The following is a 17,872-nucleotide window of genomic DNA, read 5'->3' as shown; positions in this document are numbered from 1 at the left end:
AAAATACTTTAAAAAAATATTGCCAAAAGTTGAGGCTGTTGATGGAACAGCGATCACAGTAATAAGTAAATCTCAATAGCTTTTATAAAAAAAAATGTATTGAATATAGGTATCTTTTTGAAAATTAAAAAATACAAAAAGTACATCTGCAATTACAGTGGACGAAAGGAGAGATTTCAGTATTACGTTGTGTAAAGGTAACAGTATATGTGCTTTGATCAAAATATCGCCAATATAAGGTGTTATAAGAATATTTAAAAAAATAGCCGCAAAGTATGCTATTTTGCAACAAAATTTAATTAAAGTAATGGGGGAAAACTTCAAGTTAAAATTAAACATAAAAATTGATGGAATTACTTAAGTGTAACAATTTTTAACTTTAATCAAAACTGATACATGCTATCAAAAAAAAGATGGACAAAAGAAGCAATCCAGTTTTAATGACATAGATAATTTTTCTACAGGGTGGAAATAAACCAAGTTCTAACATTTTTCCATTTTAAATATTCCTCAAAAAATGCGGAAATTTCATTCGCTGGTAAAATTATAGAACAAATATATCCACAAATGTTTATAGATAAGCATGTCCATATTAATAATGATGCTAAAATTTATTCACATGATGCATATGACACCAAGTCAGTATCATATGCATCATTTGATTTTCAGTGTCACAATATGACACTGAAAAAAGACTTTCGTCAATTAGCTTCTTTCAAAAAACCATCGACAACCGTGGATGTTTTGTATTATGTTTCAACAACATTTCGCCCAACTTCAATAGCTTCAGATATGGTATTTCAGGAGTAGGTTCAATGAAAACAAAAAGAAGTACAAATTAAATTTTTTAAACATTCAACTTTTCTTTTTAAAATATATATTGTTATAAAAAATATTAAAGAAAGAATTATTGAGTCCTTCAATATTATTTATTAGAGGTTTTTTCATTGAATTATTATTATTATTATTATTATTATTATTATTGTTATTATTGTTATTATTATTGTTATTGTTATTGTTATTGTTATTCACTTTTGTTATTACATCATTTTACTTTTGTTAAGCTATTAGAGTATTCGAGTATTCGAATATTTTTATATTTTTTATTTAATATTTAAATAGTTGAAAAGCTCGAATAGTTAAATGGTCTGGTATTATTGAAGTCGTTTTATTTATTTCCAAAGAAACAAAATTTTTATTTTAATGAATTATACGAAAAGAAATACTTAAATGAGATTAGGTGAATAGGCCAAAAGTATTTCTTAACTAACATAAAAATAACTTTTATTAAATTACTCGTTTATTCTAAATTATTTTGTTAGTTTATTGAATTAGTCATAATAGTTATCATGTAAATCAACATCATTATTTTTCTTGTTATAATTCACTCAAAAAAGCTCTTTCTACTTTGTTCTCTTCTCTTTTGACTGCTTATATGTTTATATGCTTATATGATTATATGCTTATATGTTTACATGCTTATATGATTATACATAATTTAGCTATATAATTTCTTTCTATTTTTGTCAACTTATATTTTGCAAAATAATTTTATGTGTTCATTTTTCAAGTTCTTGTTATTTTAAACTGATCAAAATAGTTGAATATTTTTTTTGCCTCTTTAATTGCACAGTGTACCTCATCATAATTGTTTTTTTTATCTAAATAATCTATCTGGATTTCTATAGCCAATAATTTAAACAAATCAATTTTTTTAGTTACAATGCTGTCCACCTTGCAGTGATAACTCAAGAGCTTTTTTCATCGTCCTGTAATGCTTGGACCACAACTTTTTTGTTTGCATTACGAGGTTTTACCGATTCTGTTTAAAAAGATAAGCATTTCATTGCGTGTTTTATACGTAATCGGATGTTAGACGCATAAAAGTTTTTGATTACCGTGTCCTTTTTCTTAAGTTCATCGGAAATCCACTTGCTTTCGTTTTGGTGTCCCCTCTTGTGTAGCAAACGAACGGAAGCATCTGAATAGCCATCAATTCCGCAAATTCTAGTATTTATGCATTATTTTGAGTGGTTCCATTTCAAGCATCTTAAGAAAAGTTTATTTTTCTCTGCTGTTTTCTATCGTTCATCAACAAGTTGATCTCTAAAAATTGAACATTTTCATACTCTATGATCATAGAGTATGGAAATGTTCATATGACTGAAGTAATTTATATTTAGCAGTTGTTCAAACATGGTCGATATATCCAAGTAACAAAGTTTTCCGATATTCATAACTCTTCTTCTGCTACCCCTGTTTTGCAAAAATCTTTTCGTTGTGACCGCACACTTTTTTGAATAATGTTTGTATTGCATAACATTGACAACAAATTAAAATTCGAATAGTATATCTCTTTAAAAGCATAACAAACTAAATATCAATAAAAAGCCAAACAAATGAAATTTTTTCTATTATTAAGTTAACACGCATCATTGAACAATAAGAAATGCAAAGTACTTAAAACTATTGTTTTTATAAATAGTAACTAAAACGTTAGGTACAAAATAAAACTGTTTAAAAAGAACGTTTTTCTTCAAAAGAACATTGTAGTTACTTAGCTAAATACTCATTCGCTTCTAAAAGTTAAAACTGCTTTATTTTAGAACTAAACTTAAAGAAGTTTTTTTTATCAAGGATTACTCAAGATTGTTTAACTCTGTCAAGTGATAACTAATTATAATTATACATTATGGCTCTTATTTGTACTTGATTATGTAGAAAACGAATTAATCTTTAAGAAAAAACAAATTATTTGTGTCTAGAATGAAAACTTATGTACAAAACAAGATAAATTGTGAAGCATACTCGAATGTTGCCACCAGCGGCTTGGGGTCAAAATTAAAAAAAATCAGAAGCCGTTTTCAGCGGCATGCGGTGGTGAAAGAATTATAAACATGAGTTCTACATTTGAACAAATTATTTAATGATTTAGTGATTAAAAAAATAATACATGAATTTAAAAGCGACAAAATATTGTCAATCAAATAGCTAACTAATTTACTGCTATTAGTAAGGATTAGTAAATATTAGTAGGATTTCAGAAAAATCTACTCAACAAATATTTGTATTATTAATGTGGTAAATAAATAAATAATTTGAAACGGAGTTTATTACGTATTTTTTTATTATTTTCAATGTATTTTTACTTATATACAAAGAATATAAGGAGAAACATTAGCAGCGTCAAGTACAAGACCTTAATAGACATTTTTTTTTTGTCACCGAGCCGCTTCAAGCATTTCTACAAAATTATAATATACAATTGTATATACTTTATAAGTTATATATTTAAAAGTATAAAAGTAAACAAAGATTCATAGTTAGTTAACATAAAATAACTTATTCTAAAAACTTTGTAGATAACATGTTTCCAATTAACTTGTTTCAAATATTGTTATATTGCTAATTTTAAACCGAGGATAAAAATTGCACATAGTTTAAAAGGTAATTTAATTAAAAAACATAATATAATTTGTAATGAAATACATGTTATGTATACTTTAATGTTAAAATAGTTGTTTAAATATACCATTAAACTCGTCAACAATTGTAGTCATATCATTCAATTTCATGGAATTTTCTAAAGAGAAATTTTGTTACTATAAATAAAACAAAAAATTAATTTAGCCTAAACAGCATTTTGATTTGTTAGTATTAATAAAACAGTTTTCATATTATATAATTTTGTAATAATATTTGTAGTATAACATTCCATCATTTAAGTTTAAAATGAAAAAATAACTTTTACTTCTTACTCTTTTTAGCGGTAGGGTTTTTGTGGATGCTGCCGATTCCATGGATAAATACTGTTATTAGAATCAGAAAAATCGTCCTCATTTGATTTTTTTTAATGCTCCACAAACCTGAAATAATAAAATAATATTTCTAAAATCAAGGTTTTTGAATACAGTTTGGTAATAATTTATTTAGAATAATAATCCAGTTAGATCCAAGCGTTAAACTATTTCAAAAAACTTTATTAGTGAAGTTCTAACTTGATTAAAACTAAATTAATGTGTTTTCATTTCTATTTATTTATTATAATTAAGATAATGGGGCCATCTTCTGGTCTACGTAATGGTTGCAATCTAAACAACACGCCTCCAAGGAAAGATGTTTGAAAGCGGTTTGGATGTGATAACTCGGCTACACAGATAACAATGTTTCTTACTTTTTAAAATAGTGTTTTGAAAATTATAAAAAAAGAGAGCTTAAACAGTTTATTAACAAATTTTAAACAAGTCAAAATAAACTGCAATTCAGCTTTAACTAGTCATTAATTTATAGTTTACTGATTAGAACAAAAGACTTGCACCATTAGTAACTGTAAAAAATTTTAAATTATATATAGGGGAAAGGCGCCTATGATGGCATAGCGCCTATGATGGCATACCGGTCATATTTCCATTAAAATTGGTTTTGGTAAAAAAATGATTAGACCTTCATGACTATACTGACTTTACATTAGTTTTAGTGAAAAAACGTCCCTTGTGCACAAGTATTGTTTTTATAATCAACAAAAATCGATTTTGGGATGTGCTGTTGTAGTTTTATTTCCTTCATATATTTAAGATTGTGATTTTACTATTAACTGTGCAGAAATGAAATTTTCATGCATTTTATATTCAAGTTTTGTGCATTTAGTGGATTAGTTACTTTAATTTTATCTTTTGAACAAAGCAGACACAGCTTGTTTTAATGAAAATGATGAATTTTACCCATGATGGCATACTGACGAGTTGGGGGTGTTGAAATATTGATGAGTTGGGAAAACCTTTTTTTTTTATAAGAAAAACTTATTTTTAAGTAAAGTTAAAAGAAAGCGATGCTCCAAAATTTTTTTTTGGTCCAAAAAATACGTAAAACGCAATATATCCTATGCGCATGCGCAAAATTTTACAATGCTGGTGTGTAGCATGAAATGGTAAATTAGGATGGTTTCGAGTAATTTCTGGCTTTTCTGAGGGAAGACTCTAAGGTTAAATGAAATCATTAAGTTACCCTCGATCCTAACTAGCCCCATCCTCCCCTATGCCATCATAGGAGCAGTGGTTGTCTATGATGGCATACTTGTGCTTTTTTTTACAATAAGAATAACTTATAAAAAAAATAAAACTGATGAAAACTCCCAGAGTAATTATTGTTCTAGATGTAACAAGGAATGTATCCATATCAAAACTTTTATTATTGGTCTTCAGGATACTGAATAATGAAGCTTCAAAGTTAAGTATGCCATCATAGGCGCCTTTCCCCTATACAGTATTGGACAAAACGAGAGCAACCAAATAATGCTAATTTAGTTTCTTTATATAAAAGTGCTGCATTTTTTTAATTTAGAGAAATAACTATGTAACTGTTTAGAGACAAAGCTCTTTAAGTTTTATTCATCACAAGTTCATTATTTGTACACGAAAATTATTAATTCCTTCTGGACAAAACAAGTGCAACTCGACAAAATGTTGACCAAGCTGTATTTCGCTATCAATATTTCGTGGCGAATCCTTTGTTGTCGATCACAGCCTTGCATCTTCGAGGCATAGATTTGATCAGGTGATCAATGAAAGTTTGTGGAATCGCTGCCCAGGCCTTTTGGATTTGTTCAAACAGTTGATCCTTATTACGAACACCTTCACGATTAATTTTGCGGTTGACAATCTCCCACAGATTCTCTATAGGGTTGAGATCTAGAGATTGAGGCGGCCAATTCATCACCAAAAGGTGGTTGTCTTGAAACCACTGCTTGACTACATTTGCAGTGTGTTTCGGATTGTTGTCTTGCTAAAAAACCCTTTTTATTGGCATATTCCATTCAGCATGAGGTAACATAACATCTTTCAGGATATTTTTATACATGAAACGGTCCATTTTTTCATCACTTCGATGTATTGGACCTACACCGTTAGCAGAAAAACATCCCCAGACCATTAAATTGCCTCCACCATGCTTCACGGTCTTATGGCAGTAACGTAAATCGAGGCGTTTTCCGGCCGGTCGACGTAAACGGCAAATATCATCGCTCCCAATGATGTTGAACTTCGATTCATCGCTGAACAGGAAGGTTAGCCAATTCTGCACATTCCAGTCAATATGAGATGTAGCAAACAGGAGTCTTTTCTTCTGGTTTTTTAATAAAATCAGCGGTTTCTTTGCAGGGCGTCGAGAAAACAATCCGGCTTCAACAGCACGTCGTCTGATTGTTCTGTCCGATACAGGCAGCTCTAAATGCTTTTGTATCTCGACTGATGATATCCAGGGATCCTTCTTGAAGGATCTGACGAACATAGAATCCTCTCTAGAAGTGGTGGAACGTGGTCTTTCACCTTTATTATCTGCTGCCAACTTCCCTGTAGAACGATATTTGGAACATAGTCTTGATACGGCCCATTTTTTCACGCGATATTTATCACAAATACATTTTTGTGACATTCCGCTTACGTTATCGCCAATAATTTCTTTTCTGAGTTCCAATCCAAGACTGTCGGGAGCCATTTTTGCACTTAAAGTCATAAAAATAACAAAAATAAATAATCACGCTTCTCAAAGCTTACCGTGTTACATTTACCTTGTGATGATACAATAATGCTCTGTAGAACACAACGTCTTGGTTGGATGTGGACTGTATTGATGTAATAAAACACTTGTTGTATTTCACTTCTTGTATTGATATTCTTCGATAAAACACTTTGATAAAACTCACTTCGATAAACTGTCTTGATAATAATGACTGATTGACTTCCATATACTGACTGAATTACATGTCGATTTAAATGTCTCTTATATAGTAAAATGAACCTGTGTGAACCTGTTCTGGAAGATTCTAGATGCTTCTTTTCGATGCTTCTGGAAGCTTTTGGATGCGTCTGGATGCTTCTTTTGGAAACTTCTGGAAGCTTCTGCATGCTTCTGGAACTTCTGGAAACTTCTGGATACTTCCTTTAATTATTAAAAAACGTCCGTGACGCTGACACGGACCAGACTATGAACTCAGACTCCTGAACTGTTTGCTGTGGTAGTATAGTTCGTTTTGTTTTTAAGACATGTAAAATTAGGAACACTTTTTAGCATTGTTCGATGTTGGTTGCAAATGTTTTGTCCAATACTGTATATATATATATATATATATTTATATATATATATATATATATATATATATATATATATATATATATATATATATATATATATATATATATATATATATATATACATATATATATATATATATATATATATATATATATATATATATGTATATGTATATATATATATATATACATATATATATATATATATATATATATATATATATATATATATATATATATATATATATATATATATATATATATATATATATATATATATATATATATATATATATACAGCGTGGAAAATAACGGGCGGTCAACGGTCACTGACCGCCTGAAATGACTGAAATTGCTATTGTGACCTCTTAAAACGAATACTTCCCGGTCAAGGTTGACCGGTTGAAAAAAAAAAGAGTTATATAACGTTTGACAAATTATCAGGATGTCTTTAAAAATGCATATACCAAAATTTCTTAAAATGTAAATCTTTGAAAAAAGCTTCTAAAATAATTTTATAGTTTGTAGGCTACTTTAAAATCGCTTTGTTAGTAATATAAATGACGTAAACTATTAATTTTTTTTGCTTCACTTATCAAGACTAATTTCATTTTACTGGTGGTGAAATCCATAACTGCTTTTTTCATAATTAATTGAAGTTCTTATTTTATTATTGTTTTAATAATATTATAATATTAACTAAGAACATTTTTTTATTTCTACATTTTATTTATATTTTCTTTATATTATTTTATTTATTTTTCCAAAATACCTTTTGCTTCCAATTGCAACAAAAAAATGCCTTTGTTTTTTATTTTTAGTTTAATTTATCCGTAGTCAATAAAACTTATAAATTATTGACTAAGAGCCGCACACCTAGCCCCTCTGTGATGAAAATAAATTTTTCAGATTTCAATTAGTCAAGACTCCGGAAAAAAGAAAGTTCGTATTTGAAATTGTCGAGGTTCTTTGTGTTCACCGCATTTTGGGTCAAAACATTCCGAAGGTTAACAACACGGTTGGTGAGGAAATTGTTTCTTTATGAGAAGTTTTGAACAAGTTGTCGTTTGAGTTGCTTTGAGTACACGCGGTCGAAGACTCTACTTTAAAGACTCTTTGTTCGGTTGATGCTGAGTGACTGAGAAGTTAACTATAATATTTAGATAAATTTAAAATTACCAAATGCGCAATTGCTTTTTTTTTCTACTATTGAAATCGTAAAAATGTATATATTGGAATATAAAGTTTCATTTTAAGTAACATAAATAATTTTGATAGTATTTCATAAAACGATTGTCATGATTTTATTAAATACTAGTTCAGCATCTGCCGGCGAGAGGCATTAACATTATTATCAACTAATTAACATTAGCAGTTTATAAAATGATTTTAAGGTGGTAATCTACCTTTAAACCTAAATCCTTGAATTTTGTATAAAAAAACCCATTTTTTGGCTTCAACATAAAAAACCTTACAAAACAAAGGAATTTAAATTTAAATTTTCAAATTTGGTTTTGGAACAGTGTTTTTTGGTCCGCGGGACCAAATTTCAGGTCCATAGCATTTAATTGAGAAAAGTGATTTATCGCACCGTTCCAAAAAACCTTATTTTGAGAAAAACAGAAAATTAAAATTAAATCCAACTCTTTTAGTCTAATTTAAGCCAAAATCTCACAAATTGCATTAACAAATCATTATTTTTGAAAACCAAACTGTTTCAAATCATCATTGGCTTTAGAAATGTTTTTTTAGACAAAGTTTAAAAACCACTTTAAAAACAAGAAAAGAATAAAAATACTTAAAGCAATAAATTAGTAAATTGTTAATTAGAAAAACGCTATATATAATAATGTAGAAAAAATTGTATAATAACGTAGAAAAAAATAACTTAAAAAAGACCAGTCTCATATACGATTCCTTCCATTTCTTCATTAGCATCTGCAAATCCTTTACGCTGAGCTCTTTTTTTTTCAGTTTAAGCTTGACTTTCGGAGGAGACTTAAGATTCATATTAGCGACTCTTACAAAATCTTTATTTTTGCAAAACTCTTGCTTAAATTTTCCATTATACATATTTAGCATAGCAAATACATTTAAAACTCCATTTATTCCCTCATTAAAATTTATGATTGCAGATGAGATACCAATTTCTAATGTGTCTTTAGCAACAAAAATATCCTTCGGACATCTTTTCCAAATAATTCCATTTAACGATTCATTGTTGTTTTGTGTTTGCCCATGCAAACATTTACTTAGTAAATCATCATCACTTTAACTAATAAAAATTGTTTTTATTATGTCTCTTACTACAATGGGTAGTCGTGGTTTTTCTTTATACAGGGCTGTACCATTTATTTTATCAGACTGGTATTTACACCAACTTTCAGGGGTTCTTGGACACATTTGGTGGCGACTATCTAATGTAAGTGCATCTGAGCAATAATGAAGTACTGCACCAATTGCTTTTTTTAACTGGTAAACTGTTCCACCATTACATTGACGTACTGCAATTCCAAAATAATTTTGAAGTTTATTAATTTCTTTTTTGGTAAGACAATTTTTTCCACCAAGTGGTTTCCCATCAAACAATATTAGTTTATAAGTGGCTTTAAATTTACGAAGTCTGCTACCAACTCTTTTTTGTATGTGTCCAACACATTCTAACTTTTGGACAAAAAGATTTTTGTATGGATTACATTTAGCAACTTCTAGATAAGATTTTGAGTCACCGTCACCAATATAATAAGCATAACGTAAATTTCTGTCTGACTCTGATGATGTAAAACATTCAACAATTCCAGCTGCCTCCATTGTCCCAGATGAGCCCTTATGGTTAATGCTACATTCATGTGTACTAAGCAACTCATCATATTCATCAGTGCCTTTTTTTGTTTCCTATTTATCACATTGATGGCATACTTTAGATTTAATGCGGTAGTCAATGCATTTTCCAGTATCGCTTGAAATTATAGTTACAACACCATTTAAAGAAGAGAATCCTCACTTTTGCCAGGTGCCATCAAATGAAACTGTAATATCTGTCTTGTTTACACCAAGACCTTGCTTAATCTCAACAGCTGCTTTATTCATAAAGTTTAGAGCAACTTGCTTGTAAGCTACTAATATATTCCTTTGAATATCATAAAATGTTTTTTATGCATTGGTGAAGGTAAATTCATAAAACCACAAAAGTTTGTTAAAGCAGCATGTCCCTTTCCTATTTCCCTCATAGCAATAATGGATCTCATATTTACATCCGATTGATATTGCCCACGAGATTCATCATCAATTTCTTGGCTAGTGTAAACGCTTTTACTCCATGAGCAGACTGAGGCTGTACATGTAAACTTTAATAAAACAGACAGTCCTTTCTTTCTTGATAAATCTGTAGAAAGTTCAATACTCCTCGATTGACATTCAGGGCACATAGCAATTTCATCTATGATACTTTTCAAAACAAAGCTATCCAAAATGATATAACAGTGTGGAAATTTCGATTTGTTATTAGGTAATGAAGTTCGTTTTGTTGATACTGTTGTTGTTTTATGATTTAATAATGTAAGTTTCTTTAATGAAGTTGAAGCATTTAAATTACTTGTTTAAGGTATGTTGTTAACAAGACTATTTTCCCAGTTAATGTTGGGTTCAGGAGCTTTAAAAAAATTTTTGCCATGAAAACGTCGTTTTTTGAAAGTTCTTGATCTTCCTGCCTTTTGTAATTTTCCAGCATCAAGTTTTTTATTTTCCACACTTATTATTTTTTTTTAAATTTGAATAATAATTATAATCATCTAACTGAATACACAAGTAGGACTTCTAGCACGAATCAAATGAATTATAGTAAATTAAGAACTATAATAATATATAAATACAAAATATATTTGCTAGCATCAAAAGTATGCTTCTATTAAATCCTGTCGAATATATTTCAAGTTATACTTTTGGTTATACTTTAAAACTACATTTGGATATCCTGGATTACTCTTAGATGCTTACCAATGATTAAAACAAGTTCAGGTAGGCTTCGTTTTTTAGATTTTTTTAATGATCCGATTTTAATTTTTTTTTTTTTTTGAAATCGCAAAATTTATGCGATTTTTATAAAAAAAAATTATACCACCTATATCTAATGATAAAATTATATAAGTTGTAAATATTTTTTTGAAAAACAAATATCACCATCATTTTCTACGTGTATGATATTGGGTAAAACAGTACAATTTGAAATTTTGAAAACTTTCATATTTTAAGGTAGACTACCACCTTAAATGAAAATGAATGAAAGATATAAAATAATACAAATGAGATATAAAATGTGCAATCATTTTTCTTTTTCAACGTTGAAGTTCTTATTTAATTATCCTTTAAAATTAATGTAACTAAGAACATTTTCTCCTTCTTTTTCATTTATTTTTCACGTAACCTTTTCCCGCAATTTCCGAAGTCATAGCAACGAATTAGTTATTTTTAAATAAATTTCAAATTAACAATTACAAATTTGCACATTTTTTATATTATTAAATTGTAAGAGAATCGTCAAACATCAACACTTCAAAATGGAGGCGACTAATAAGAGACAAACAACACTTTCATTTTTAACACAAGCAGGAATTAAAACCACCTGTTGAAAAGAAGAAAAAACTCAGTAGTAGAAAATTACAGCTAACAACAGCTCAAAAATGGGTAAGCACTTGCAAAATATATTGCTAATGATTGGCTAGATATATTAAATAATGGAAATTATGTTACACCATTAAAATGTACTGTATGTTGTCAGTATGCTAAACAAATTGATATTTATAAAGGGTATACGCTGGAATGGGGAAGCGATGAAGTTAGTTGTAGGATACAGCACAGTGCCGCAGTTGATCGTGCAAATGGTTTGCAACGTCAGAGAGCCTAAGAATTAGCAATGAAAAGTAAAGGAATGGATGTATGCGAACGAAATGATAAATTAAGCAACCTGCAGAAAGAAATGCGGCAAACTGATATTTTATCGGGCCTGAAAACTATGATCACGAAAGATCTAAATTTAACAAGAAAACAATTTGAGGTAGCATACTTTATTGCCAAAGAAGAGCTTCCGCTTAGCGTATACCCTAAAATTCTACGTTTGGAAGAAAATCATGGTGTAGAGTTGGGCCAAACGTATAGAAATAAAATAACTTGTGAAACTTTTATTGGTTACCTTGGATTGAGTTTGTCAAATATACTCAGAAATAAATTAAAACACGAAATTACTTCAGTATTTTAATTGATGCATCAACAGATGTATCTGTAATTGAAAAAGAAGCCTTATTTATTATCAGTTTCGATCCTACTCCAATAGGAAAGACTGAGATGAGCGTTGAGTGTTCTTTTTTTTTCTATTTCTGATCTTGAATATGGAACATCTGAAGGAGTTTTTAATATAATCAGTCATTCCCTTGAATTAGAAGGTATCGAAAATTCTTGAAACTAAATTAGTTGGTTTATGTGCTGATGGCGCAGCTGTAAATGGAGGAAGTAGGACAAGTGTAAATGTATTACTTCAGAACGAAACTCCATGGATAACTTTTGATTGGTGTGTTGCACTTTGCCTTAAGTTAACGTTAAAAGATAAATTTTAGAGAAATAAAGCGTTTAATGATGTCAATATCATCATTTTGAAAATGTATAAAGTTGATAAAAAATCCCAAAAAAAGTTACGACAGTTAGGAAAGCTTGTTGCTACCCTTGTAGCAATAGTTATATAGTAGCAATAGTTAAATTGGGATTTTTTTTTCAAATTTATCTATTAAAAATACTTTATAAAATAATATACTTTATTATATGCTCGTTTATACAACAAAAGTTCTTTGTAAAACAGTGTTTTTAGCAATAAAAACTTTTTATAAAATAAAATACTTGTGCAATAATAATAATAAGAACACGATGGATTGCACATAAACTTCAAGCACTTGATATGATCTTAGACAAATATAGAGTATATATGAAATATCTCGAAAACATGACTACAGATTTCAGTTTTACTCAAGCAGAAAGAGCAAAGTTGAAAGGGTATCATCAGAAGTAGAATCATGGACGAATACCTCTTTATTTAGCATTATTCATAGAAGTTTTATCGCCAGCAAAGTTGTTATCTTTATCTTTTCAAAACAACGAAATTGATTCCGTATCATCATCTGGATTTATTGAACAAACTAAAAAACAGTTAAGTTGCTTGAAGAAAAAAGAATTTAATGATTTACCAACAGTCAAAAGTAACAAACAACACTGGAAAGTATTCATTCCAGGTTGTTAAGCTACATGACTTTACAAACGCACTAACTTTAGTTAAGAATTCAAAATCAATGATTGTAACGTTGATTGCCAAATCCACAGAAGAGCGTTTGGAAGCACAAAATACAGTTCATGATAAGTATGGAATATTAATCATAAACGCTGGTGGCTGGTTTCAAAATGACACCAATAATTCATTTGCTGATGATGACATCGAAAAACTGTATGACTTTTATAATATGCCGTTACGTTATGCTGGCTTCACTGGGAGTGTAAATATATTATTTACACTCCCAGTGAAGCCAGTTAAATGCTTGGCATAACTTAGTTGATTACACTGTCAAATATTTGGCACCAGATAAAACTGAGTACCGTTAAGTATGGTATCAAATTTTTTCGAGTTCTATGAAAAAAGATTTTTTGTCCAGTTCTACTTCTTGTTGAATTGTTGTTCGTATTGCCTGTTTCGAATGGAAAGGTTGAGCGTCTTTTTTCTCTTATGGATAGAATTAAAACTGACACAAGTAATCGCTTAACTGAAAACGGGTAAATAAGTTAATTCGGGTGCACACTGATGAAACAAATAGTGAAGAATTTGATGTGAATCCTGCCATTGAATTATAGGCCGAAGATACATTGCAAAGGCCTACACAAAAAAAGTCTAAAAATTTATTCAAAAAAGCAAAAAATAAAACTATAAAAACATTAATTGATTTAATTAATCAATTGATTAATTGAATCGTCATCAGACGAGTCATCAGACGAGTCTTAAAATCGTCTTTTTCATTTGTAATAGTATTTATATTATTTTCTGAACTCAAAATTATAACAGAAAGAACCGAGAAAGGTGCGGTCGTTTTTTTTTGTTTTTTTTTTCCACAAACTTTGTGTCACCCTAACCCACAAGCATAAGTTGAATCTTTTCTTATTTGGTTTTTTCGTTAAATTATTTTTAAGGTTTTTTTTTTATTTTTATTTTGTTTTTAGTTTTCCAAAAGTGACAAAAGATATTACAAAGGATTTACTTTATCGTTTCGGAACAAATTTTGTATTAAACAAATATTTTATCGAAATTTAACCTAATTTTTATTGGTTCAAATTTTGTATGTAGATGAAATGGAGTTTTTATAATTATTTCCCTTATTTTTGGAAACTTTAAAGTAAGAAGAGCGTTTGGTAACTTTGATAAATACGAGGCATTGAGTTAATGTCTCTGAGTTAATCTGTAATTAATTTGTATCAAGACAGTATTTGATTGATCTATTACATATACATGGCAATTACATTTAACATTTCTGGAGCATGAGCGTTACATATAGTAAATACATCACATTTTTCCTTTCATTTTGCAAACTGCCATCTTTAAATTACTCTCTCCTCTATTTAATTTTGTATTATAATGTATTATTGTTATGTCTTTCTATTATTATGTTTCAAAACCCCACCTGCATATTCTTTAAACTTTTTTCAGAATCGAATGTAACAGTGAGGACCATATATCAAAACGTTAGGTTTTCTCAAAAACCTTTGACAGTACCTGCATTTAAATTTAAAATAATGATATGTCAGCTATTACCTCAATGTCGCATACGTTTTTCTTGACAAAAAATAAATTAGCAAAAAGGCAACTTTTTTAGAAAAAAAAAAATCTTTAACTTAACAAGTCAATGCATTAATTTTTAATTGATTTTATTTTTTGTTCACTAGAGTGCTGAGTTGCATTGCTTTGATTTGTATGAGAATTTATAATAAACTGTGGTTTTGATTTTTTCCACAATTTCTTTCTATTATTTTTAATTCGGTCAATAAAACATAGTATGGATTCCATATTATTTATAAATATGGAGTGTATTATTTGTAATGAACTAAACGAAGAGAATTTGATCCAAGTGACAGAAAGAGGACTTGAATTGTTACAATTTAACAATGTTTAAAATAAATTTTTATTATATAAGAGCTATGCAAAGCAAAGTCAATTCAAGCTCTTGTATGTTGTTCTCAAGATTTGTAAAAAAATTTAATAACAAACGTTGTATTAACAGAAAAACTAAAAACTGCATTGATAACTTGCTTACGAAAAGTTTTTATTGCGCTACACAATTTATCAAACGTTTTAAAATGCTACTTGGGTGGGACAACAGAGGCAGTGTCCTAGACGGGTGGGGAAATAGAGACAGTGACCCCCTCTTCCACCCGCTAGGATATTTATGCACGGGCGAGAATATTTAATCGCACCCGTGATAATCTGTAATAATGCAATATTAGTTTAAATCTGTAGCAGGTAAAAGCACCAGCAAGTGTGAATTAAACATTTTGACAGCCATTTTAAGTATCAATGCAAGTTTTTTATAAAATCTGTCATAAATTTTTTCAATTCCTTCAAAGATTTTGCGTTGACGGCTTTCTTTGGCAAAGAATTTTTTTTTTTTTTGTTTATTGCTTAAATTTAGCGTTGCGTAGTTTAGGCGTTGCGTAAAAAAACTATTTTAAAATTCGGTTTTTAAAAAGATACTTGAATTTCAAGCCATTAAATGACTTTTATTTTAACTCTCAATTACGTTATTCGACGCGGCTGAAGTTTTTTTATATGTGAAGGGTATTTTGTATAAATAATGTCAACTACTTGTCTATGTTGGAACTAGGTATTTGTTGAAAGCTTTCGTTTTTTTTTTGGATATTTTTGTCGCGGCTGAATTTTTTTTAAATATAAAGAGCTTTTTGTGTCTTTAATATTAGCTGTTTGTCTGTTGTTGGATTTGGTATTTGTTATAGGTATTTTTTTCAGCATTTTTTAAAATAAGCATGTTGCATGCATTAGTAAACAGCATTTAGATTTTAATTAAATTATTTTCCGTCTTCTAGCAATGTTATTTTGTTATTTAGGCTGAGCTTTCCGCATCCAATAAATAAAATCAGTTTTTTTTTCAACTTTCTTTATGTAAAGTGAGTAAAAAATATAAACAAAAAGTTGTCTTTTTGTCTGATGTATATTTTGCAATAGCATTAAGTGCAAGTCAAAACCAAAACACTATGAAAATGCAATATTCACATTCCATTTATTTTTAACCATAAAAAATATGAAAAATTTACAATAATATTTATAAACTCACATAAATAAGGTTAGGTGTCACTCATATAGTTAAAAACTAGTCAATGGAGTAACACCTGAAAAAAAACAAAAAAAATAAATAAATAAAACACAGAAAGAATTATAAATAAGAAAAAAATAAAAATAAAAATTTTTTTAAGAAAAAAAGAAAAAAAAAGAAAAGAAAGGAAAATAAAGCAATAATAAATAAAGATGATATTATTAATTCCAATAATGATATAATAAAAATAATAATATTAATAATAATGTGAATAAAAAAACAAATAGTAACTATATCATGATTAATTTACTAAAAATTATAACTAATGATAAAAATAATTATAGCAAAGTTTATAACTACGAAGAAATAAATAAATAAATATAACAATTGCAAAAATTAGGGCAATAACCATAAAAACTATTACTACAATTAAATCACTATCACTATCATTATAAATAATATTAATAAGATTTAAAAACAAAGATAAATTAATGATAATAGTAATATTAGTAGAGTTAAAAAAGACAGTATAAAATAAAAGTAATAATAGTTTTATAAATACACTAATATAAAAAAAGCAATAGTAATAAATGATAAAATTAATATTCATTAAATATATACTCAAATATAAATTTCTTAATTGTTATAAATATAACTAATCTTAATTATTCATAAAATGATTATTGAAAAGAAACAGCAAAACAACAGAAACAAAAACTACCCTTGAATGGCAAAAAACTGTTCTACCTTTTCTACCTTTAAGTAAATTATATTTATGTATGATGGATGTTTTAAAAAACTTGCTTTTCGTCTTTTTTATATTGTTATAAAAAACTATGAAGGGTGTCTTTCAATCTGTTGTATAATTTCCAGCCTTCCAGTCATACATATTAGTATGCTCTGCTTTCGAAATCCTACTCTCTTCATTTTTTGTTACTTTGTCCACAACTTTTATGCTCATTTCCCAGCGGGCACACGACGTTGGAATAACGTTGAAATAACGTTGATCAACGTCAATAAACGTTGTTTCAACGTTATTCTAACGTCGTGTGCCTGCTGGGTTTAGGAAGGTATTTGGAAAACATCTATATTCTAATTCTGCAGAACAATTTTTTACAACTAAATCGGTGTTATCCCTATTAAACTGTTTGCAGCTTTATTATTTATAAAAGTTTAAAAATCCGTAATAGAATCAATATAATGGCTGCGTCGAAATACTTAACTAAAACCAGCAATAAATCTACTATACCAGTTCAAGATATATAATCAGACTCAGCAATAACTGTATTGCCATCTATCAAGCTCCAGTGTCATCAACAGCTTTGTCTTCGAAAATGAATGATGGAAGCAAGAGAAGTTCTCGATAAAATTATTTCCACTGTTGCCTCACTCGCAAAACAAGGACTGGCCATTTGAGGTCATTCAGATAAAGCT

The 17,872-nt window shown here is 28.7% G+C and overlaps 1 protein-coding gene across 4 annotated transcripts in view; it reads right to left on the bottom strand.

Moving 5' to 3' along the window:
- Positions 1–17,872, bottom strand: part of LOC136080484 (uncharacterized) — a 210,776-nt gene that overhangs the window by 178,769 nt on the left and 14,135 nt on the right. The window contains exons 2-4 of one of the 4 annotated variants that reach the window (XM_065797199.1): positions 16,460–16,514; positions 3,759–3,866; positions 3,533–3,583 (exon numbers count right to left, since the gene is read on the bottom strand). In XM_065797199.1, the coding sequence (XP_065653271.1) occupies positions 3,533–3,583; positions 3,759–3,840 (133 nt within the window). In that variant the 5' untranslated portion in view covers positions 3,841–3,866; positions 16,460–16,514. Of the gene's footprint in view, positions 1–3,532; positions 3,584–3,751; positions 3,867–16,459; positions 16,515–17,872 lie in introns of all 4 variants that reach the window. The other 3 variants (XM_065797200.1, XM_065797198.1, XM_065797201.1) reach the window with 3 other exon arrangements.

This window comes from Hydra vulgaris, chromosome 05 (assembly GCF_038396675.1).
Source record: "Hydra vulgaris chromosome 05, alternate assembly HydraT2T_AEP".
Classification (NCBI taxonomy): Eukaryota; Metazoa; Cnidaria; class Hydrozoa; order Anthoathecata; family Hydridae; genus Hydra; species Hydra vulgaris.
This window is presented reverse-complemented; position numbering and strand designations above follow the sequence as displayed.